Below are 24170 nucleotides of genomic sequence, written 5' to 3' on the forward strand. Positions count from 1 at the left end.
TTGAGGCGGTGTAATGTCAGGCACCTTCGGGTTGTGCGTGGATTGAAAGGCACAGCTGACAGGAGTTTGGCCACCCGACAACTCGGATTGCATGTTGCATGGCGGGGTGAATCAGGACCGATAAGGCAACGACAGAAACCCTTTTCGGCTGGGATTATCTCCGCGTCGGGGAAAGGCCAAGGCGAAGAATTGCGAGTCAGTCTGGATCGCCTGCACACCAGACAGAGGGAGAGAGAGAGAGAGAGGGCGCGAGACTTTTACAGCTTGCGGGCGCCAAGCGCTGGAAAATGCACGTCGTTGAGGCTGTGTAGTTTTTGCCTGATGGGAGGCCCCAGAAAGCGGAAAGTGGAGTGTGTCTTGGCCAAAAGCGACCTACTTAAACCTATTCCGGTCACTGGCCAATCACGAGACCGCCGTGAGCGATATAAGGAAGTGGGTCTCTATCAGGTTCCTGCTGGATACAGCAGGTCGGGACGACTAATTCCACAAACACATGGTCGGTCTGTAAGTCACCAGAATCATGCATAGGCGACGGAGATGAAAGAAAGCTCGAGAGTTTGATGCTCCGGGAGTCCAATAAGCAGATGGCCCGCCTCTATCCGACATGGCTCGTTTCAACCCGACTGTTCTCGAAAGCCTGGTGGTGCTGGGCTGACTTGGGAAGGAGCCGATGTTGAAGAGAAGACCAGAATGAGCCAAAGGACGCTAGAGCCAATGGATACGGAATCCGGGGCCACGGGTTCTGTGCATCAAGAGTTAGCTCCTCCGATGTTTTCTGCATTGGGACCTTCGTGATGAATGAGCCAAGTAGTGGCGTTGTTTTAGTGCTAGGCCGGGGAAATTCAAGAGAGCATTTCAAGTGGCGGGGGTTGGGTTAGAAAACAACAATAGGCGATGCTACCTCACGTACGTTGGAGGCCTCGATGGGCTATGCGACCTTGGCATACGTCTTCCGTATGGTCGTTGTTTCAACCGATTATGTATCCACTGCGGGTCGGTCTTCAGAGTTTTGGCCTGTACCGGCAGTGCAAGGCATAGTATGTATGTTATGCGTATCCTTCGTATAGGAGTAAGAAAAGTAAAGTCAAAACGATTAGAGCAGAATATTGTTTTTTCCAACATTGCTTTGATGCCAAGTTAACCCATCGGAAGCGAGAGACCCATAACCATCAGGTTGCCCCGAAGTCTAGCAGACATGAAGTATGATTTATACGATTATAAAATTTCTGTTTACCTTTCGTGACAGAGAGGCCTTTATATTTATACACTGGGAAAAGTAAATACTGTGTAAATAAAGAGATAGAGCTAAAAAAATCTAAAAAAGTTATCGATAACTCGGTCGAACCATCGAATAATCGAAAATAAACCTTATTATTTAACTCTACGAGGTCGAATTAACCTAGCCGAACTTTTATCGAGGAAACGCAGCCAAGGCGTTACGGTATAGATAATTCGATGGATAATCCGATAGTTATTAATACCGATCGCGCCGGATTCGCGTAGAGCTAGTATTATTCGCGTAGTAACGTCGCGGCGTATAATTAAAAACCTTAAACGCTTTAAACGTATTTTAATAGCGAAAATAGCTCGAGAAGAGGTATCGAAAAAAGATTAAAATATTTAGAGAAATTGATCGCTAATTTAATAGCCCTTAGTAATAAGCGTAAAGAGATTTTTTAAGTAATTAGGGAACTTTATATCGAAGCGATCGAATTACGACCGCACCTCGACGACGACGATAACGCGCCGATAACCCGCGGGGAATTACGAAAAATAGTCGAAAAAATTATCGCTTAAACTATATAAAATTTTAAAACTATATAAACTAAATCTTAGGTTTAAATTATATCCGCGTTATATAGTAGCGATCTCGTTATTTAGTAATTAAAAATTATTGTTTTAGCCCGCCGAAACCGCGAAATAATAATTAAAAACGTAAATTAATTTAACGATATTTAAAAAAAAAAGCTAGTAAATATCGTATAAAACGTTAATACGGTAATCGGATATAATGAAATTATTATAGTAAAAAAGTTACTTAGCGGCGATATTATCTTTACTTTTAAAAACGAGGCGAAGAAATATATAAAAAATAATAAATAGGTTTTAAACGCCTTTAGGAAAAACGCGTAGTTTACTTATAAAAAACTCGTAGTTATCGCGAAAAGAATCCCAGCGAAAAAGCTACGGGATACCTACGACGAAGCTACGTTACTACGTAATTTACTCGTAAATAAATATAACCCGAGAAAAATCTCGAAATATAAGCGTAGCCTGCCGAAAAATTTTAAAGTACGTTATGCTTCCCTTATTTTATATATAAGTTTCGTTTAAGCTGCGAAGGATTTATATAATAACGGCTTAATATAGGATTCCGAAATCTTTAATTACGAACTGTACGACGCTAGCTTTCGTATTTAATAGTATTACCGTTATTACGATTACGGCTATATAGTTAAGTATTATTGGAAATAATAGTAATATAGCTACTATTTTATAGTAGCGTACCCTAGGGGAGATTAAGAGTATCCTTAAAAAGGACTACGAGGTAGGAAACGTTGCGTTAATTACGATAAAGAATACGCGGCGTGGGATCGCGGTTACCCTATAGCGATTTAATAGAAAGAACGCGTAAAAAAAGCTTATATTTACCGGCCTCACTAATTCGAAATCCGTAATATCGGCGATAGTTCGGTAAGAATAGGGCGTTTATTATTACCGGCGATACTTTTTATTAATAATAAAGAAGGGTATATAGTAATTTTACGAAAAAAAGGCCGCCCGCGATTCGATTCGATAGCGAGCAGTTAAAGTAGAAAGATACGTTCGTAAAGCCGGCGCGGTACCGCCGTTTTTTTATTAACGTAGAATATTATTATAGTTTTATAATTATAAGTTTATAAGTAATATATTAAAACGTTGTAATATTAAAAGTAATAACGGTATTTACTTTAATTAATTAAAAGGAGTATAATATATTAATATTATAAAAAGTATAAACGAACCCCCGTATATAAGCCGCGTATTATTTAAAGATAGTTAAGTATCGAGTAATTTATAGCGAAGGCCGAGCGGCTATTTATATATATAAACGCCTCGATATCGCTAAGTTAAAGATTAAAGTAGGCCTCGATTAAGCTACCGTTATAATACCAACGGGAAAAAGTGGCCGTTTTATCGTATAATTTATATACTCACCGATTTAGGAAACTTTTCGGTAGCGGAGCCTCTTAAACGACCTCGATACGATTTTGTACCCCGAGCGATATTTACTCGTCGAAGATTTTAATATATACTATCCGTTTTAAGACGTGTACGATAAGAAATCGTACGAAGTAAATAATCTTTTTACCTTTACGAACTAATAAAACTTAAAGCTAGTTACGCTATACGGAAAAATTACGAAACGACGCTATAAATAAAGAGATTCTACGCTAAACCTAGCTTAAGTAATACAAAGAACGATAATTTTATATAAGGGAAACTTTAACTTAAAAAGTTTTAATTATAAAACGTAGGTCGTTCGCGTCGAATTAAAAGCTAACTCGCTACGAGATAGTAAAGCGAAAGTAAAGGGATAGAATTAAACGATATTAAATAAAGGGCTAGCACGAGTGGAAGTCGAAGTACGTTTAATCGATATTATCGAATTAATAAGCCCGGAAAAGCTGGATTAAGCTATTAATAACCTTATAAACGACCTATAAAAAATTATCGATATAATAGCGCTAAAAAAAAACCCTTATATTAGTAAAAGTACGCCCTAATAATTACTAGAGATCTAAAAAGCGTAAACTATAACGAAATAACGATACCGAACCTATTTCGCGGTACCCTCGCAGTATACTTAGAATTAATATACTGAAACGAAAACGGACTTAAAAAGAATCGTTTAAAGGGCGAAAACGAAAAGTTAGCGTTACGTAATCGCCGCTACCTCCTACGATTTTAAAATACTTTAATCGCTCGAATAATAAGCCCGACTACGGAGTTAAATATTATTATAAACAGCGGGTATCCTAGAATTAAAACGTAATAAAAGAACTATTATCGAGGCGCGAAGCCACGACGAGAAAGCTACGTTTTTTTCGGAAAGGTTTTTTTTAACCTAAAAGCCGACCTTATAGATTTAAATACCGTATTAAACCACGCCCTTAGCCTTACTTTTATTAAGGTAAAAGTAACGGTTAAAGAGATAAGAGATATTATTAAGTAAACGGGACCCTAGAAAGCTTTAAAGGAAAACCTTTTACTTACTAGCTTCCTTAAAACGTATAAGGAACCCCTCTTCCGGATATTAACCGGCTTAGTAACCGCGAGTTTCCGGCTTGCTTACTTCTTTAAACGTTTCCGTACAGTAAAAATTATCGTAATTTTAAAACTAAATAAAACAATAACCGAAAAGTAAACACTTAGTAAATAGAGACCTATTTTACTACTTAGTACGGTCGGGAAGGTAATAAAAACGGCTATAAATTAACGAATTATTAAAATAGCCGAGGAGTGCTCGCTTTTATTTAAAAGCTAAATAAGGAACCGAATATAGCGATCTACCGAGCTAGCTATTCGATTAATTATTAACGTCATCCGTATAACGTAATAATAGAAAAGCGTCGCTTTCTTCTTTTAATTTAATATTAAAGGCGTTTTCGATATAATTAACTATAAAAGATTAATTATTATATTTCGTGAAAAGGGATTACCGGATTAAGTTTATCGATAAGTTAAGAGCTTTATTACGAATAGATCGGTTTATCTTTATTTTAACGGTAAGTCGTTAAGGAAAATTTAATTCCGCGTTAGTATTTCGTAAGGCTCTCCGCTATTACCGATTCTCTTTATTTTTTATATTACTATATTATACGAAGAGCTAAAAGCGTACGAGTAGCTTATTATCGTCGGGTTCGTAAATAATACGAATCTTATTATTATAAAACTAAATTACGTTACGAATTACCGAAATTTAAAAAAAGCCTAGGAGACTTATAACCGCTAAGCATATACGAGAGGGATAAAGTTCGAATTAAAAAAAAGCGAACTTATTTATTTTATTAAAGCGCGAAAAGCTTATACGTTATAAGTATACCTCGGAAACGTCGCTATATTACCGGTAACCTTTACGAAATTCTTCGGCGTTTAGTTTTATCGGAAACTATAATAGAAAGATTATATTTTAAAAATTAAAGCGAAAATAGTAACTTAAATATTAATTTTTACTAAGCTTATAGCGTTAGTTTAAGGATATTCGGTACGAAAAGCAAAGGAGCTTTATACGAAAATAATACGTAGTGTACTCGCGTACGGAGTATCGGTTTAATATAAAATAATTAATACCGAAAAAGGGCTAACCTTTAGCTTTATAATAATCCAAAACTCTTATTTCCGGACCGTAATAAAGGTATATAAAGCGACCCCCTAATACTACTTAGAAATTAAAGCGGCAGTTCCCCCCTCGATTTTTATTTAAGTATAAAGGTAGCTAGTTTTAAAATACGTACGGAGGCTACCGGGAAGCTATAATTTTTACGCGGCGCTTATATAAAAACGGTAGAGATTATTAATAAAGAACGTAGCGTAAAGAGGAAGAGATAAAAAAAACCTTAAAGGGTTATTAACGAAGCCCCTATAATTTTATAATTAAACAACGCTTAATTAACGTTAGTTAAATAATAACTAAATAGTTAAACGGTCGAATAAACGCTTAAAAAGAAATAGGAATAAAAATAGTTCTACGCCGTTACCTTTACGCGAGGCCGCCGCGAATTAACTATAGAGTCGCCGTTAAATTAAAAAGCGTGCCGTCGTTATAACGATATATTTAAATACGAAGCGTTGGTTTTAATATAAATACGTACTAAAAGAATAGGGCTTAAATCGTTCATATTCACCTGCCGGGTTTTAAACGTTCCGACGCCGCTATATAACTACGGTAAAGGGCGAGAAACAGCTAAACACCTAATTTTATACTATAAAAACTTCGAGGGAAAGTAAGAGTAGTTAATAAAACAGTTAATACTTAATCTATTACGAACTCGCCGCGATTTAGCGGCGCTTATAATAAAAAAGGATACAGTGAAAACGATTGCAAAATAGCTCTTACGGACCGGTCGACTGCCGCTATATAAGCTAGCAATAGAAATCGGGGAACCACTTAAACCTGGATAATCTCTTCAAGCCTTAAAACAAGGGTCACTAAGTTAATAAGTAAGAACTAGTATAATAACGTCGAACACGTAAAATAGTTTTTATAATATAACAGCGTATATTTTTAATCCAGCTTCGGCACGGTTTATTACACGAGAAACTAGATAGATATACCGAAGGCCTTCGGCCTACGGCGTACTATTAATAATAATAATAATTTATACACTAACAATAATTCGAACTATCTGTTAGAGATATGATCGTCTTGGCCAGTTTCTCCTGACCGCCTCCTGTAGAAGGAGTATGCAAAGGGGAACAACAGCCAGAAAAGGAAGCAATAACGTCGTATCCAGGCATACAGGAAGTCGCTTCCTTGTTTCCATGTCTTGGAACACCATTCTCAAAACTGTTACTACCTAGTGATGAATCGTATCCTGCCCAGGCCAAGTCCCCCGGATCGCACACCACTGCAGCAGCTGGGCTAGCTCTTCACTAATGTCCTTGGCTCTTGGTATCTCGTGGCCCCCGCCATGGTTGTAGACCTTTCGTATGTAGGGATCGCAGAACCCTGCCAGCTGGACCGACGCTGGCAGCCTGGGGTCCTCCTCGCCAAAGACGTGCACCGTGGGAATTCTGATTTTGAGCTCGGCGGGGATCCTGTTAAGGTTGAGGCCGAAGCAGTCGTCCGAATCGAACTGCGCCCTCCGCACAACCGAGGCGTAGTCCGTAAGTTGCCACCGATCCCTGGTCACTTCGGCCATCGTCTTCTCGATGAGCTGCTTCTTGGTCCGAACATCGAGATCCTCGACCTCCTTGGACACATGCACTCCCAAATCTTTGAGGGCCGTGATTGGAATACCCCCGCAAATGAACATGGCGAACCGGAAAGGGGGCGGTGAGTTAGGCTCGTACCACTGCTGGTAGAGCATGTAGCTGGAGACCATGGCGCAGCCCTGGGAAAACATCAAGACTCCGTCGTATGGCCCATTCTGCTCCAAAATTCCCCGAAGCCACTTGTGACCGGCGCGGATGGCTTCTATACCAGTTCCCTTATAGAATACATAGTGAGGCGGCCCGTAGAAGAGCGGTGTGTCTAGCGCCGGCGACGATAGCTGCGGCCCATCTACGAAGTCAAACTCGAACTCTGGGATCGCGGTTTCCAACTTTGAACGCAGAGAGGCTGTCCAAGTTAGTTGGTGGTTGTAGGACTTGAGGCAGTGCAAATACCTGTCTGTGATTCGAAAATCCGGCCGCTTGTCCCTTTGCCATGCAAGCAAAGGATTTTCATATTGGTAGTGTTATCGACACTTGGCCTCATTGGCGTGGATAGTATTGTACTTGACGGTATCTTGATATTGATGAATGGAAAATTGTTCGTAACTGCCCGCTTTCCCAGTTGCAAAAGGCCTTCCAAACAAAGTATCAATAAACCGGACATCCGAAAACGCTTCACGGAGCTCCGACCGGCTTACCAAGCACGTATCATTACAAGTAGGTTTTTAGCCCGTGGTCAAATCATTCTTCATGCCTTTTTGCAGAAATGGCTATTCATTATCATCGTATCCTCTCCTATTTGGTACATGCCCCTGAGCTCTGCTAGGAATGCCTATACTGCCACATTTCCGGGATGATGGCCTACAATATCGACTGCGTAAAACAGACGTCTGCATACGAACTCAGCATCTTACAACTGGCCTCGATTTAGTTTCCAGACCTTTGCCGCTGCAACTACCGAAAAGGGGGCAGAGTAGACCAAACTTGCCTCCATTTTGGCCGCGGGCTCTGATTGGTTGAACGCCACTATACACTGCCACCTCCCACCGAGCATTATGATAGGCTGAGAACCACAGAAATCCTCACACTATCGAACTTCGAAAAACCTCGTTCCGTTCCTCATCTGATGGCGCGGCATTATTACTGAGATCAGATCCTGTCAGAGAAAGAGGTCGGACTCGGACTCGTCAACGTATTGGTCAGTTCAGGGCTTGGATAATCCGTTAGTGCCGTGATCTGATGCTCAGCCTCCGAAACCGATGCTGACTCGGGCCAAAACTGACACCTGATGATTTGACATGCACGCAATATGAAGTACTACCCTGGATGGGTAAGCTTAACTCTATTATCTCTACAAAAAGTGCACTTGGTAGGGGAGCTAAACTATGCCCTGGAACGTCGTACGGGAGGTATTAGGTAGATACTCAAGATGATCACCTGATATACGGCGGCCAGGCCACCGAAGCATCCGCGAAGGGACGTGACTCGTCACCCGATTCGCGGTGAAGACAGACGTTGTCATCAACCACAAGCAAATAAGACTGGAAAAACTCTACCGAATGAGAAATAGCATCCAATCTCGTCTTTTAAGTGAGCGGTAGCAGCCTGTTATGGGACTTATCTGAGAATGCTCTGTAGTGGTAACGCGTTGCGCCTGCATCCTATGTGTCACTCCATCATTGCTAAAAGTAGTAAGGGTTACGTACTGCATATAGTATGCGAGTCTACATGCGCACGGGCAGAGGTCCGACTTAGATTTGGATGAGAGACGACCTCTATTTCCCCGGATACATCCTTCTGGGCGTCAGATCCTCCCATACGCGGAAGAGGGTTTGTAGTTGTCGGTCTGCAACATTGCGAGAAAAGGCAAGTCTGTTTCAATCAGGTGTCTGTCAGGTGAAATAGTATGACTCAATCGGACCAAGCAACTAGCCCATGGTCTGTGAAGGAAAATCGATTGAGGGCGACCAATTCTGCAACCATCTCGAGTCAGCCGAAGCACGTTCGAGTCTAGCATTCGCATCAACCACTCCCAAAGGTACATAGGCTTCAAGCTGACCGCCAATCACGGGGTATCACTGTCCTGGGTTTCGAATATTCAGACGGAGCGAGGCCCTCGGCCGAGATGGATGTCTTGTCTCAGTCGGCAGCAAGACGAGCCTTGAGCCAACCCCATCGGCGGTGAATTATATTCATGTGTCCTAAATGATCAACAGGTAGTCGGATCGGCGGCGTACCGGACCTTGAGTTAATTGAAGAGCTTTGAGCGATAAGCGGTGGTGGCAGTCATGACTAACCACAGTTCAGTTCATTTTTCCGCCAAGCATTCCATCGGCGACGAAGCATCTCTGGTCTTAACAAGATCTTGCTTTGAATGTCGATCGCCAAATCAAAAGATGCCGATTCGTGATTCGAACCCGATATGAAATAGCCAACGACCAATCCCACTTTGAGCGCGGTTGCGATGGCTCATGTACCTCCTAGGAGCATCCGAGACCAGAACCTGCAACCGATCTTCGAGGGTAGAAGAGCAACACGGTCCCTGCGTTGATCCTCTTCCGACCTCATCAGACACTGCGCACGGGGGTGTCACTTGGTAGAAACAACCCTGGAAATGTTGATTCAAGTGTCATTGGTTGTCAGATTGGCCATGTTGTGACAATCATCGATGATAGGATAGCTGGCGACAGGATAATGTTCGACGGGACAAATCGGTGATGAAGGAGTAGCGTGTCACGGAATCGATGGCGGCCGGATAGCGAGGCCCTTGGAGCAGCCGGAGCTGGATGGATGATCGAATATGAGTCGTTCGTACTTGTCATTCAAAGGGCAGTCGATGCTGGCTTACACCCAACCGGAGTTTTGGTCATTTAATTTGAGATTGTCGACACAGCCGAGCATCAAAGTGAGAGAGCATCCGAATCTGTCGCCGGTGTGACGCCAAGATGCCGGAAAGCGGTCTGAACGTTGAGCTGACAGCCTGAGATGGGATGGCTTTAGTGACGCAATTGTGCACTTCCGCCTGAGATGAGATCAAATGGAACCTATGCTATCCATCATCATTCGGAAGTTGAGGAAACCCATCGCTGCGATTTGGCACCTGCTAGTCAAACCGCATTTCTCTTCCGTCAATTGCAATGGCTCTCTCACCCCTCAATTCTTCCAAATGCAAGCGCTGCTGTTCGTGATCTGCACGGATTGCCGAACCGAGACGAGTGGCAGATCAGATCTCGCTTGGCAAATCGCGCTCTCACGTGCAGGGCGGGGTACCGACACAGACACAGCCAGACGGTGAAGGTGCTGGCTCGCTGCAGTGCTGCAGGCACTTTGTCAAGTAAAACGAAGGCCCAGACACATCCGCTAGGCCGCCCCCCCAGGCCGCCCCCAGGCCCCCGCTCTTTTGGTGCTTGGGGGTCTTGGATTCCCGGTTTTGGGTCATGGGCCTCCTTCAGATGATATGGTTTGAACGCCGTTCCATGCGCTATGCGACCCCAGGCCCAGGAAAAAAAGAAAAACAATTTGCATCATTCCTTTTCTAGGCGCTACCAGTTGCGATTCTCTCATATCTACCGCCAGCCCTTTGTCTAGCAAATTACGACTGGCGCCCGACTGTCGCCCTAACCTATTCACTGGATCCTCCATGCAAGCGAACATACAACCTCATCTGATGGATCAATAGAACCCTCGCTATCACCCCCATTTTTTTCGATCGACCATGGCCTCTGGAAGACCTCAGCCAACGCGGACCAACTCCCGCCAGGCAGTTGATCATGCCCCCTTGAACCCGAGCGGCCTACGCCAGAGCCAGACGCTCTCTTCCACCTCCTTGCATCGCGAGAACCAAGACGACGCTTATTTTGCCTCGTCGCCCGACGCGACCGACGTCCAGGACCACGAAGTCTCTCGACCCGGTCCGAGTTCTCCCAAGTCTCCCGACGAATCGACCGAGACGACCTCGCTGCTCCACGAGCATGCACACCCCGGCCCATGCAGTCATGGCACCTTTTCGCCCCGCGCCGAAAGCCCGATGGGCAGCAGCTATAAGACAACCGATACCGATACGGGCTCGATCGCGGGTTCGGAGCAGGACGGCGATCGAGCTGCTAGGATCTCCTGGAAGAGAGCCCTGTCGGCCAAGGTCAAGAGCAAAAAGATGACAAGCTCCGGCGCTCTAGCAGAACAGCACGGATTTAAGGACTCGCCGCTGATGTATCTGTCATACTATGTTCCTTGTCTGATTTGGATGCGACAGTACAACTGGACCTGGCTCAAGGGCGACCTTACGGCCGCCATCACGATAGCGTCCATGTACCTGCCCATGGCACTCTCCTACGCCGACAACCTTGCGCATGTACCTCCGATCAACGGTTTATATGCATTCGTGTTCAACCCCTTCATCTACGGTCTTCTGGGAAGCTGCCCGCAGATGGTCGTAGGGCCTGAAGCTGCAGGCTCCTTGCTGATAGGCTCCATCGTCAAGGGAAGCATCGACTCGGGAGCTGGTGACGACGATAACGGCGTCTTGCAAGCTCGAATTGCCGGTGTTGCTGTTGGGATCGCGGGCGCGACTGTGTTTATCATGGGGGCATTCCGTCTTGGCTTCCTGGATAGCGTGCTTAGCCGACCTTTTCTTCGCGGCTTCATCTCTGCCATTGGCGTCGTCATCTTCATTGATCAGCTAGTCCCCGTACTTGGGCTGACCAAGGTTGCCGAGATCGTACATGGCGTTCAGCATCCCAGCTCTGTGGACAAACTGAAGTTCCTGTTCACTCACCTCCAGGACATCCACAAGCTTTCCGCCATTGTCGGTGTTGCGAGCTTTACTGTCATTATGGTGCTTCGGTAAGTGGATCGGCCCAAACTCAACCTGCTCGAAGCTCACCATCTCACAGTGAAGTAAAAAAGCGTGTTCAGCCACGATACCCTGCTATTGCCTATTTTCCTGATCGACTTATGGTAGTAGTACTGTCTGCCCTTTTAGCATGGCAGCTGCAGTGGGAAAAGGAAGGTGTTGCAGTCCTTGGAAGCGTTGAGGCCGCATCCGGCCAGACCTTCAGGTTCCAAAACCCATTTCAGCTCGAGCACATGCCACATATCCGTGAAGCTATGGGAACCTCCTTTTTGATCGGCATGCTCGGCTTCTTTGAGTCCTCTGTTGCCGCCAAAAGCCTTGGCACCGGCGATTCGATCGAAGGTATGCAGCTAAGCCCGAACAGAGAGCTCGTTGCTCTCGGTACCGCCAATCTTATCGGTTCTTGCTTCATGGCCATTCCCGCCTTCGGTGGATACGGTAGAAGCAAGGTCAACAAGTCCACTGGTGGCACAAGCCCTATGAGCTCCATCCTTGTTAGCATTATAACGGTGTTCTGCATCGTGTTTATGCTGCCCTGGTTCTACTACATCCCGGTAAGGAGAACTTTCATATAATATGACGATCAAAATTATATACTGACGAGTTTTAGAAACCTGTGCTTTCGGCCTTGATCATAGTGGTGGCATATTCCTTGATAGAGGAGGCGCCCCACGACATCTCATTCTTCCTTCGCATCCGCGGTTGGACTGAGCTGGCGCTTATGGCCATTATTCTCCTGGTAACAGTTTTCTTCTCCCTCAACCTTGGTATTGCTATCGGTATTGGGTTGTCTCTTCTGCAGGTAATTCAGCATGCCACACGTCCACGCATTCAGATCTTGGGTCGCATTCCTGGAACAGAGAGATTCGAGAATGCCGAGGAAAACACCGAGCACCTAGAGTTTATCGAGGGCTGCCTGATCGTCAAGATCCCAGAACCCCTCACTTTTGCCAATACCGGCGAATTGAAGAATCGCCTTCGAAGGTTGGAACTGTACGGAACGAGCAATGCACACCCTGCTTTGCCGCGCCTTCGGTCCCATAAGAGCAACCGCAACGTCATATTTGATATCCATGGCGTAACGTCGCTGGATGGCTCTGGGGCACAGGTACTGGAAGAAATCGTAAGGGCCTACCGTGAACGTGGCGTGCGGGTCTTCTTCAGTCGCTCGCCTAGCAAGTCAAACAAGATCTGGTCCCTGCTCCAGCGAAGTGGCATTGTCGAATTAGTGGGCGGGGAGCGTCACTTTGTCCATGATGTTAAGGACGCTCTGCGTATGACCGAGTCAGAGGACTTTGAGGAACAGGGCGCCTGCGCAATAGCTGGCGACAGCACCCCACTGTAGGATTGTCCCGCTCCAGGTCGCACGAACGATTTCATGAAGTACACATCATGCTCGGCATTTCCAGGCGTAAGGTTTATCATAGCGGCTGTCCATCTGGACCGCATATTTGCATGCACATATACAATAGAGTAGCTGGGTATAGCGCTGAGGCTTAAACGATACCACAGGCATGCCCACGAACAAGTGCGCTCTCACCATATGCAATGATCGTTTTCGCTAGGTGAATTTATTGCACGAACTCGAATTACTGCACGGAAGAGGTTGGGGCCTTATGCCGATCATAGGGACTTGTTGATATCAAACCTAGTGATCGAGCTCTATTTCGCTAGGCCTTCTGGGGGCAATTTGAATAGCCATTTCTCGAATTCTTCGGCGCTCAAATCCTTGGGTATCTTGTCCACGCCCTGCTTCCATTGTAGCTTGCCACTGTATAGTGGATGACCCTTGGGATACTTGACCCAATCCATCGTCTGCGCCGCCTCGGGGCTGTCCTTGCCCTCGCACGCCACGGTGGCTTCGTAATCCCGTTCGGCGAAGACCTTGGCGCGCGCCTGGTCGCCGTTGGCAATGGCAATCTGGAAAGCGTCGTGGTAGGCCCGGCTGACCCAGGCGTCGGTGATGCCCTCCTCTTGTAGCAGCCGCAGCTTGCGCCAGGCGTCGTGCAGCATCGCCTCGGCATGCTTGACAATGCGTTTGCCGTCGCCCAATTTCTCGTCCAGCTCGTTGATGTCCTTTCGTCGCTTGTCGCTCGCGTCGCGCTTCTCGCCCGCGGGCAGGGAGCACGTCGCACACGCGCACAAGAAGCCGAAGTGCTTTTTCAAGATGGTCTGGCGCTCCGCCCAGGGGAACAGCGCCGGCAGGTACGTCAGCGTGATCTCCTCGCCCGCCGCGATGTCGCGCGCCGCGTGCACCGTCATGCGCCCGAGGTCCTTGCGCCACTTGTTTTGCGCGTTGGGCACGCAGGCGTGGTTGATGCGGCACGCGGCCAGGAACAGGCCGGCCTCGGTCGCGCCGCCGCCGCCCATGGGGTGCACGTTGGTGCTGGCGGTGCCCACGAGGGGGCCGTTGGCCTTGTGGGCGTTGTCGAGCGTCAGGAACTCGCGCGCCTGGTCCTTGGAGGCCTTCTTCAGGCCCAAGGCAATGATCTGCGACATCGTCTTGACGTCATTCACCGTCGTCGGCACCACGAACAGGGGCTTGTCCGCCATGATCCGCTCGCCCCGCGCGATCTTTCGCAGCGCCACGGCGCCGTACCCGGCCCCAGGGACGGGCTTCACTACCCACATATCTCCGCCCATGTGGTTGGCGGAGATGTTGGGATCGCCCTTCTCCGGGGCCGTCGACGCCGCCGCCGCGGAATCCGCGCGGGGCTTTTCGGGCTCGTCGGAAATTTTGAGGGCTGCGACGTCCTTGCCGACGTCATCGCTGTTGGGGGCCATGGTCGCTACCATACAAATATGCAACTCATATACGATGTATGTACATATATATATCCGTAGACGGCTGAGGCAGGACAGGTCTCTAGCGGGGTGGCGGTACGATGAGGTACAATCTCAGCCGCTTCAGTGAATAATTTGCAACCTTGCATTTCTCCACATGGCGAAATAGCCCCTCCTCTTGGGCTATTCCTTTAATTGCATATTAATCCAACAATGGTCGCTTTTATTCCACAAGGCACTCTATCCCAGCATTACTTGCAATAACTCGAGCCTGAACCTTCATTTGAGACCTCAGTCGCAGGACGACAGTCATTTGTGTTCACGTTACTACCGGGCGACATTGAATTCCGAAAACGAACCGCTTCTTATTCATCGGTCTCTACGCTGTCCTGAACTGCCCTTGAGCGATTCGGTCGTCTTCGTTTCCATTCCAAGCTAGTCCGGCATGCAACGTGCCATTTGAAGACCATCTCACCCAACAATTGTGGTTACTTGCTCGTGGGAACCCGCGGCCCGCGAGACAATGCTGCACTTTGAGTGCTTCCAACTGGGAGGTCGCCGAGACGCGTCAAACATCTGGCCGTGTTCCTTCATGCGCGTCCATCGATGACAGGCCATAGACTAGATTGCTAACCCGATCCCAACTTATTCTGAACTCGCTGTCAGCCCACCTCTCACGTCACATGCCACCGCGCCCGACTCGCGCGCAGCAGGCGATCGGCCAACGCGTCCAGCACCAGATAATCACACCACGTCTTGATTCTGACAGGCATCGGCTGCGCCATGCTGCTGGGCTTTTCTGTCATAGTCAGGCCAGAGGTAGGTAGGTGAACGCGACTGTAGATGCCGATTGCGATGCGACGCGTCAACGATCAACATGCCTCCAATAGCTTAAATACGAAGGAATCTCGATAGCAATTGAGGATTCTAGTATTATTCCGGGAGACGTGAGTACGCATTGTGACTGCCTTTTACTCTTCTTGTCCACTCATAACCAGTCACTTTAATCATGTCGCCGAGCGTTGATCTTGTCCAAGAGTACCTTGCCAAAGGATCGTGGAAAGGAGCGGAGAACGCAAACTCGACTTTCTCCCACCAGGGGCTGATGCAGTATGTCTCCAATCATGTCATCGCCCAGTATTGGGTTGACAAGGTCTACACGGACGAGATACGCCAATACGACCGCGAGAATCGTTTTCACATCCACGACCTGGGGTTCCTCAGCGCTTACTGTTCAGGATGGTCAATCGAGGACATCCTCCTTCAGGGTTTCGGCGGTGTCGACAACAAAATTCAATGCAGGCCACCCAAACACCTCAACACCGCCCTCAACCAGCTTGTCAACTTTCTCTTCACCTTGCAGGGCGAGCTGGCCGGAGCACAAGCACTTTCCAGCTTTGACACCTACCTTGCGCCCTTCGTTCGGAAGGATGGCTTGACGTACCCCGAAGTCTTCAAGTACGTGCAGAGCTTCGTCTACTCTCTCAACGTCCCTACTCGGAGCGGGTTCCAGGCGCCGTTCACCAACGTGTCGATGGACCTTGTCTGCCCGAAGAAGCTTCGAGATCAATGCGTCGTCATTGGTGGCCAACTCAAACCAGAATGGGTGTACGCGGATTTCCAGGAAGAGATGGACCTGTTGAACAGAGCGTTCGCCGAGGTGATGATTCAGGGAGATGGGAACGGCAATATCTTCTCCTTTCCGATTCCGACCTATAACCTCTGGGAAGGGATCGATTGGGAATCCCCGCGCTGGAAGCCGATCTGGGAAATGACGGCCAAGTACGGGATTCCATATTTCGGAAATTACTACAACAGCGACTTAGACCCCGAGGACTTCCGATCAATGTGCTGTCGTCTCCGCCTTGACATCAGCAAACTGCACTGCCGAGTGGGTGGCCAGTTCGGTGCAACCCCTTTGACCGGCTCTCTGGGTGTGGTCACGGTCAATCTCCCGAACATTGCCTATCGCTCTGGCGGTTCGAAGGATACATTCATATCAGAACTGTCAGACACTTTGAGGGTGGCCAAAGATGGCCTGGAGATCAAACGCAAGACAGTGGACGACAACGAGGCTCTGTATCCCTACGCAGCCCACTACCTTTCGGCAACCAAGCATCGCACTGGATCCTGCTGGACGAATCACTTCAGTACCATTGGCGTGAACGGCATGAATGAGGCTTTGGTCGCCCTGCTTGGTGAGGGCATTGACAAACAGAAGGGCTTCGCTCTCGAGGTCTTGGAGTTTATCAAAACTCGGCTTCAGGACTTCCAAGGCGAAACTGGCAACTTGTACAACCTGGAAGCCACCCCAGCCGAAAGCGCATGCTACAAGTTGGCAAAGAGAGACAAGGAGCTATATCCAGAGCGGGACATCCCAACTTTCTACACCAACTCGACCATGCTTCCGGTCGACAGTACAGATGACCTGTTCGAAGCCCTTGGTCACCAGGAGGATCTTCAGTGTGCATACACCGGCGGTACTGTCTTCCACGCATTCTTGGGCGAACAATTGCATAGCTGGGAACTGGCCCGCGACCTAGTCAGGATATTGACAGCTCGATTCCGCATCCCCTACGTCACCCTTACGCCGACCTTCAGCATCTGTCAGACGCATGGCTACCTACCAAGTGAGCAACCGCAATGCTCGGTCTGTGGCGATTCGACGCTTGTCTACTCGCGCATCGTGGGCTACTTCCGTCCAACCCGGGACTGGAACAAGGGCAAGGCGAAGGAATTCGTCGCCCGTAAGACATACCGATACATTACCAACTCGCCAACGGTCGACAACGGGAGTGGGCTCCTTGACCTCGAGCGTCAAATCGCTGATATCGCCGATCTTCCAGTGGCAGGCTACATTAAGAACACGCTCAGCGACTATCCCGGCAAAGTCCAGGCAGCCATCATGTTCACCTCACGTTGCAACCTTGCCTGCCCATGGTGCCACAACGGGCCGTTGGTTCGTGGCGAGCGCGATGGGATGACGAGCCTCGACGTCTTCAGGCATGTATCCTCGACCTCGCACAAGTCGCTGGTCATCTCCGGGGGCGAACCGACCATCCACAAGGGCCTGGTTCCCTTCATGCGGATCCTCAAGAACGCGGGGATCAGCGTCAAGCTGGACTCGAATGGCACGGCGCCCGACGTGCTGCGTCAGGTGTTTGCCGAGAAGCTCGTCGACTTCGTCGCCATGGACATCAAGTGCGCCTTGGAGAACTACAAGGCGGTGACCGGCAAGAAGATCGACCCGAACGTGCTCGAGGAGAGTATCGAGCTGATCAAGGCGAGCGGCGTCCTGTACGAGTTTCGGACGACGGTGGTCCCGTCGTTGGTAGACGTCGAGGACCTGTTCGAGGCCAAGCGATTGGCTGGGGGAAAGCTGAAGTTGCAGCAGTTCCGCAAGGGGGAGACCAACTTGGCTAAGCGCTATAGGGACCTGGATCAGCACACTGACAAGGAGTTCAATGCACTGGTCGCCCAGTTGGCGTAGATAGGGCGTAGGGAGGGATATATATGGGCGTCCTCCTCATTGGTGTGCCATTATAACTTTCGGTTGGAAAATGGACGGTGGAAGCGGTTCCAAGTTTATCAGGGTACGTGAACGGGTTGATGGCACGATGGAAATGGATGGGTTTCACTTGGTATTATGTTAGGAATTACATCGGAAAGCAGCAACGGAGATGAGCTTACGGGATCCGGGTCATGACTGTTCTACGAATACACTGCAAATGTTCTGTTCATATTGACATATTCGTGTGCACCCCGAGCAATGCAGTTGCGAGCACAGTTCTGCAACTTCGAGTACGTGACCTTCGTAGATGATTTCGTGTCGGAAGGGAACATGGCAACGAAGCGAATTCCCGTTGACGAGCATTAATTTCATTACCTTATGTATATAACTACATGTATATGGTTACATTTAGTTTGGGTGGACTATCAAGTGGAATCAGAGGCATTACCCTTGACTTTGGGTTCTTGCCCCAGCCCTTATAACCTCCCCCACCACCGATGACGCCAACGGCTGTATGAGGTGCATGCGCCAATTGCCCCATTGCCTTCCAATATGCAAAATTCCCCCTTCAATAACTCCAAGATGAATTCAATCCACCTCCCAATGCCAAGATTGCGAGAGCAGCTTTCGGGCCCAAAATATTGTCTTCTTCTCGACTCCCTGGCTTCATCCAGGGAACTTATTGGCTTCTTTGAGATTGGTTTCGTTTGGGATTTCGGGGCCGGTAGAACCCTCCGGGTTTTGATGATGAGGGAGGTAAGACTGCGTGTCGGCTTGACTTGCGGCTGCTGCTGCTGCTGCCGCCGCTGCCGCTTCCGCTTCCATAGCTCGACTTCGCAGGTCTTTTATGACATCCGGGTTGGCTTCGCACTGCTCCGAAAAACAGCATCGCATTTTTTGACCAACACATTTTGCGCAGCGCATACTCTCCCCATTCACCAGCACCCAGCACGTTCCCCCCTTTTGTACGCACTTCGAACAGGGTCCATACGGATTGACGATGCCTTCGTCTTCGATTCTCTTGGCAAGCATCTTCTCGTTTTCTGTCGTGTTGCGCACTTTTGACTTGCCTCCGTCTCCTGTTGGTGTTGGTTTGCGTTTCTTCTTTTTTCATTGAGTTTGGAAAGCCGCGCTGCTGTGGGCTGGGGTGGCTGTGTTGGAGCGGCTTCCGTATTGGGTGAAGGAGCTTCTGGAACTGCTGGAACTGCTGCTTGCTCTGTTGAGGCTGCGGCGGCTGCTGCGGCATTTGGAGCCGATGGACCTGCTTGTGCTATGAATGGAGAAGGTGTTGGGGCTCGCCTAGGGTTCCCGCCGCGTCTGTGCCGCGGTAGAGGTGTCCGAGTATGCCGTTGTCTGTTGTCAAAAGGAGGGCTTTCGCTGGACGTCGAGTTGGGGCGTTCGGGTTCTGTGCTTTCGCCGTGGCTTTGAGGCGGCTGATGGCCTGCCGTGGATATTTGCGCGGGTACCGGGGTGCCGGCTGCGTAGAGTTGCTCCGGACTTTCATTTTCCAACCGGTGAACCAGATTGCTGGTAAAAACCAGGATATCCCACCTAGAAGGTCTCTGTTCACCATCAGCGAGCTGATCTGGGCCTTCCGTTATGGCGTCAAGTTGGTGCCTTTCCTCTTCGTTCATGGCATTATATATTCTCTGCTCGTCGAAGGACGGGGGTGGTGGCAGAAGTTGGGGCGAAGAGACTCCGGCTTGGGCTCGGGGTCGTACTTGGGTCTGAGCCTCCATTTTGGTCTTTGACTTGCACTTCAACGGCGAGGGTTGTAGGACAGTGTTCCTAGGCATGTCGAAGGATTGAAGCGTGCGAGTATTTGTGTGCCTACGGAGATCCACGAGCTGCGATAAGTGTGGTTGGTTGTCGTTTGTGTGGTATGATGGACGTCGAAGTCAGGACGATGAGAAGGACGAAAGAGAAAATTTGTATTTGAGCAGAAGAGGCCAGCCGTTGGAAATCCCGTTGGAAACAATTCAGGAATGGAGACGCCCGATTAAATAGCAGCCTGAAATACCTTTCTCCGGTGATCTCTCCTACTGCTAACTCAAATGCGGTATCTTCCCTGGCTTCATGTGAAGTCTAAAGACAGGGTCTAAAATTGTTTACAGGCTGCTTCAATTCGCCTTTCAGAAGTTATCGTTGTAGCGAAAACAGCGTATTGGGCATATCCTCTCGCGTCCATATACCGAAAGATCGGGGTGCGTCTACCCCTGAGCTAGTTCCCTTCGTAGAATACATACCTTTCCTACAGACCATAGCCATTTTCGACTTGCAAGCCTCAAGGTGGATCTGGAAGTCACAGTGTTATTTTCTCGGGCAAACGGTTAGGTTTGTGAGAGATGGAGTTATCATTTTCAGGCCCGGTGACATCGTGAGGTTTGACTGGTTGGGTAGGGATGAAACGACATGATACAAGCTCCAATGAGCTCTCGAAAAGGGCTTTAGGCAACCATATTTGTTCGAGGTTCTGTCTGTCCAATTTCTTGGACAGTCAATTCCAGATCGATGTGTACGAATACGAGGCACCGACAAATCGACCCCCTATATTCCATAGTAAAAATCTTAAAAATGCACTGTGGGGGAGTTGCTCGACAAAATCCTCCAGCAAGGCCAGAACACCGTCCAAACGTCCCGGGGAAACTTGGAAGTACCACGATCTGTTCGGGGCGTGGATGCGCAGTCAATGCAGCGCTTGATGGTGTCCGGGATGGGTTCGTCGACGTCTTCGATTCCGGCCGACCACAATGACCTAGAAGAATGGACGTAGGCCCCTACATCCGGGTCCTCAATACCTACCAGTTCTGTAGCGACCTACGGCCCTAATGGGACGACGCTGTCGCATACCGCAAGGCACTCGGCAGGGCTTGGAAAGGCAGTTGTGATCATCAACCCACGGAAATCATAGATGTAGTACTTGGGTAAAGGTATTTATCAATTCATAATAATGATATAGGTATCTGCAAAAGACATCTATCCCTTCGACTCATTGAGAGTTACCATATCTATCCGAAAGCCTAACCATTGAAGTTGTTTAACAATGAAAGCTTACAAAACGAAACGATTCGTCCTGTGAAGCGTGGTATGTACATTTACCCGTGAAACTTAAGCGGCCTTCTCGTCAGATTCCAGGGCAGCTTCCTCAGGATGCTCCTCATCATACTCTTGGGCATACTGCTCCGCAGTCATCCCGTCGCGAGCGCCAAGCTTCTTCCTGGCCGCATCCGCGAGCTTCTTGGCCAAGTCCGCGAGCTTGCCACGGGCCTCTAGCGAAGTGACGCTCTCGTCAGATTCCATGGCCGCTTCCTGAGCAGGCTGCTCAGGGTGCTCTTTATCGTACTCCTCGGCATACTGCTCGGCCGTCATCCCCTCACGGGCGCCGAGCAGCTTCTTGCCCTTATCCTTGGCCAGGTTCCCCAGCTTTTTGGCCAAGTCCCCAACCTTGCTGCGGGCTTCGAGCTCTGCCTCCGCTGCCTCCTTCTCTTCGTCGCCTTCCACGCCAAACGGCTCGACTTCCCGCTTGGCGGCGCCGGCGGGCTGGGCAACAACGTCGCGGGCGAGGATGTTGTGGTTGTAGTGGTCGAGGCTGCGGGCCTCGGCGGCGGAGCCGGCGGGCAGAAGAGGGGCGGCGAGGACCGTAGCAGCGAGGGCTGCGGTCATGGCGAAAGTGAACTTCATGGTGAATGGAAAGGTGAAAGGGGGTTATTATGGATGCGATTGGTTTTGAAAGGTTGATAAAGGTGGTCGAAAGCTAGTCCGATACGAAGAAGAGAAAGCGTCGAGGCTTAAAGAAGAAGAAAAAGTAATTGGATTGGCAAGCCAAAAAGATGAAGAAAAGTGAAGTTGGAGCTGGTTTGAAGTGGGACTCGGAAGGTGATGCAGAATGAGATGGAGAGGGAAGGAGATTGGAGGAAGACGAGGGGATGATGTCGAAGATTATATAGACATTTTACACCTCGATCATTACGTTGCCGTTCCTATATCCATGTAGAGACATCATTGACGCAACAAGCCATAGCCGACGTTGTGCTCGAAACAAGGCGGCCCTGCCCGTCAAACGAAACCACGATCAGGACCCATGTAGTGAAGGCCTAAGCCGCAATGCATAATGGAGGCCGTGTAGCCGAAGGCATCGTCAACGATTCAGTACGTGGTGCCGAAAATGGGGCAGGCAGTCAATCAGATACGGGGCTCAACATGTACATAACGATGGTCGGCCCGCTCGCTGGGCCCTTGACGTGGGGTAGATGGAGATCTAGAAGCGGCCGACCCCTATATATATAAATATGTATACGTGTGCTTAGTGCGTGTGGTGTGCAGGGTGCAAAGTGCTGGTATGGAATGTTTCGGGTGCGCGAGTCATCAGTTTCATACACAGCCACTACACTACGCATTAACATCAAGTCCCAAAATGGCTCATCAGCCACGATGCAACCAGGAGAGATATACAACTGGTGTCCACATTTCCTGTCTATGCATATGGTTGAGATGGGGTAGTTCGTGCTTCTTCTCCATCCAGCGGCTCACGCCGCGAGTTCAAGCTCATCGTCGCTTCACTTCATTCAGCTACCCGAGTGACATTTGCTTGGCGTTTGAAACAGAACAGCCCAAGAATAGAAAGCGTGTCCAAAGCGAAAACAGGTTCCTTGCCCAAGCCGCGGCTCAGCCACTTCACTGCTCCGCCCTGGCGGAATCAGGTAGAGTGTGTTCGTGAGTGGGTATTGGGGCGGGTTTATGAAGTGAGTCTGGGAGAGGAAACGGAGTGAAGCATGTGCGAGTCATTGCTGTTGATTTCTAAGCACTGCTACTTCATCCAGGAGGTTGACTTGTTTCATTATTAGGGGAGTGGTGTTGACCAGTGATCCTACAGGCAGACTCACAGTGTCAACCTATCTCTCAAAAGTCACGTCATGATTCAAATACAAGTAATACGATTGATGGCCCAAGTAGGGACTTAGGGCATCATAAGAGGCAACTCCAGTACTAAAAACAGGGTAGACGGTGAACACAGGTGTGGTTTCATGCAATAGTCTATGATATATTCACAAATTAGCAGGGTTGGTTTGAGAACCAATTTCGGGGGAATATTGCCATGATGATGGACGAAATATCACATCAACTTGCAACAAACCCGCCGCGTCCAGATTGCTAGCTGCGTATATAGCCCCATCCAATTCCCTAGCTTGGCATTGGTTCTCACCCTATACCCTCCTCCCGCAGATGACGCTCGCAGGACCCCTAGACGAGGTTTGAGCAGACAGTCGACGGGTCACTGGGACCACCCTTGAGGCCGCGTCCGTAGGTCTTGTCACCGGAACCCTGGAGGAACCAACCAGCGCCATTCCCGTGGCAGCCCGGGCCGATGGTGTTCTGCATGTAGTCGTACCATTCATGACCACTGCAGTGCTGGACATTGGCGTAATTGCAGATATACGCCAGTTCCTGCTCGACTTGCCACCACTTGATCTGATGGCCTGGCATTTGGTTCCCGTCGCACCAGGTTCCCAGGTTCTGGCCGGCGGTCTGCCAGAAGCCATAATCGCCAAACTCGTTGGCAATGCACCATGTATCGGGAAGAAAAGCCTGGTGGTCAGCAAGTCATGGTCATGACAAATGTAAGGTGCCACTGGGTGTGGAAGAAAAGAAAGTGAGATCCAAAGCTGGTATCTCGTTGTGAATGGGAGAAGGAGTTAGGTTGGGAAGGAAAACTTACACCCCATTGGTCTTTGGTCTGGTTGCCGTTAGGGTTGGGATCACGGATCACGGGGGCGGGGGTGGAGATGATGTCGATGATGAACGGAGATCCTTCGACCAGGTTTCCGTTCAGATCCGTGATGTTGACGATTCCATTGTGGGCGGCGTACATATCCATGCTATATCCACCGTCGGGGAGATTGTTCATGATATCGCCGAGGGTTGCTGCATTGGCACCGAGGCCAAGGAGGAAGAACACAAGGGCGAAGAGGTACTGCATTTTGACCGTGGTGTAGCAAAAGCAAAAGAAGAGGAGCTTGGTTTGGGGTGACGGTAGGTTTATGGTGGTTTCTTGTTAGCAAAGGCGTGACTTGCTGACGTCGATGGTGTCTTTAGGTTTGAGGGTGA

The 24170-nt window shown here is 48.7% G+C and overlaps 7 protein-coding genes across 7 annotated transcripts; 2 read left to right on the plus strand and 5 right to left on the minus strand.

Annotated features, from left to right (window-relative positions):
- Positions 1–6560: 6560 nt before the first annotated feature.
- On the minus strand, positions 6561–7432 carry PG986_005923 (EF-hand calcium-binding domain protein; the record flags this gene model as incomplete). The annotated part of the gene is made up of 2 exons (XM_066842145.1): positions 6561–7324; positions 7372–7432. The coding sequence occupies 2 exons, from the start codon at positions 7430–7432 to the stop codon at positions 6561–6563; spliced, it is 825 nt and encodes a 274-aa protein (XP_066702007.1).
- Positions 7433–10633: 3201 nt separating this feature from the next.
- Positions 10634–13115, plus strand: PG986_005924 (uncharacterized protein; the record flags this gene model as incomplete). Its single annotated transcript, XM_066842146.1, has 3 exons — positions 10634–11760; positions 11811–12324; positions 12381–13115. The coding sequence occupies 3 exons, from the start codon at positions 10634–10636 to the stop codon at positions 13113–13115; spliced, it is 2376 nt and encodes a 791-aa protein (XP_066702008.1).
- Positions 13116–13432: 317 nt separating this feature from the next.
- On the minus strand, positions 13433–14554 carry PG986_005925 (SET domain-containing protein; the record flags this gene model as incomplete). Its single annotated transcript, XM_066842147.1, has 1 exon — positions 13433–14554. One exon carries the CDS (start codon positions 14552–14554, stop codon positions 13433–13435), a length of 1122 nt encoding a protein of 373 aa, XP_066702009.1.
- A 1009-nt stretch (positions 14555–15563) lies between these two features.
- Positions 15564–18044, plus strand: PG986_005926 (uncharacterized protein; the record flags this gene model as incomplete). The annotated part of the gene is made up of 1 exon (XM_066842148.1): positions 15564–18044. The coding sequence occupies one exon, from the start codon at positions 15564–15566 to the stop codon at positions 18042–18044; it is 2481 nt and encodes an 826-aa protein (XP_066702010.1).
- Positions 18045–19000: 956 nt separating this feature from the next.
- On the minus strand, positions 19001–19804 carry PG986_005927 (uncharacterized protein; the record flags this gene model as incomplete). Its single annotated transcript, XM_066842149.1, has 1 exon — positions 19001–19804. One exon carries the CDS (start codon positions 19802–19804, stop codon positions 19001–19003), a length of 804 nt encoding a protein of 267 aa, XP_066702011.1.
- Positions 19805–21173: 1369 nt separating this feature from the next.
- Positions 21174–21746, minus strand: PG986_005928 (uncharacterized protein; the record flags this gene model as incomplete). Its single annotated transcript, XM_066842150.1, has 1 exon — positions 21174–21746. One exon carries the CDS (start codon positions 21744–21746, stop codon positions 21174–21176), a length of 573 nt encoding a protein of 190 aa, XP_066702012.1.
- A 1560-nt stretch (positions 21747–23306) lies between these two features.
- On the minus strand, positions 23307–24042 carry PG986_005929 (uncharacterized protein; the record flags this gene model as incomplete). Its single annotated transcript, XM_066842151.1, has 2 exons — positions 23307–23651; positions 23782–24042. The coding sequence occupies 2 exons, from the start codon at positions 24040–24042 to the stop codon at positions 23307–23309; spliced, it is 606 nt and encodes a 201-aa protein (XP_066702013.1).
- Between the last annotated feature and the right edge of the window lie 128 nt (positions 24043–24170).

Source organism: Apiospora aurea, assembly GCF_038362705.1.
Source record: "Apiospora aurea strain CBS 24483 chromosome Unknown utg000004l_segment0_segment0, whole genome shotgun sequence".
NCBI classification, from domain to species: Eukaryota; Fungi; Ascomycota; class Sordariomycetes; order Amphisphaeriales; family Apiosporaceae; genus Apiospora; species Apiospora aurea.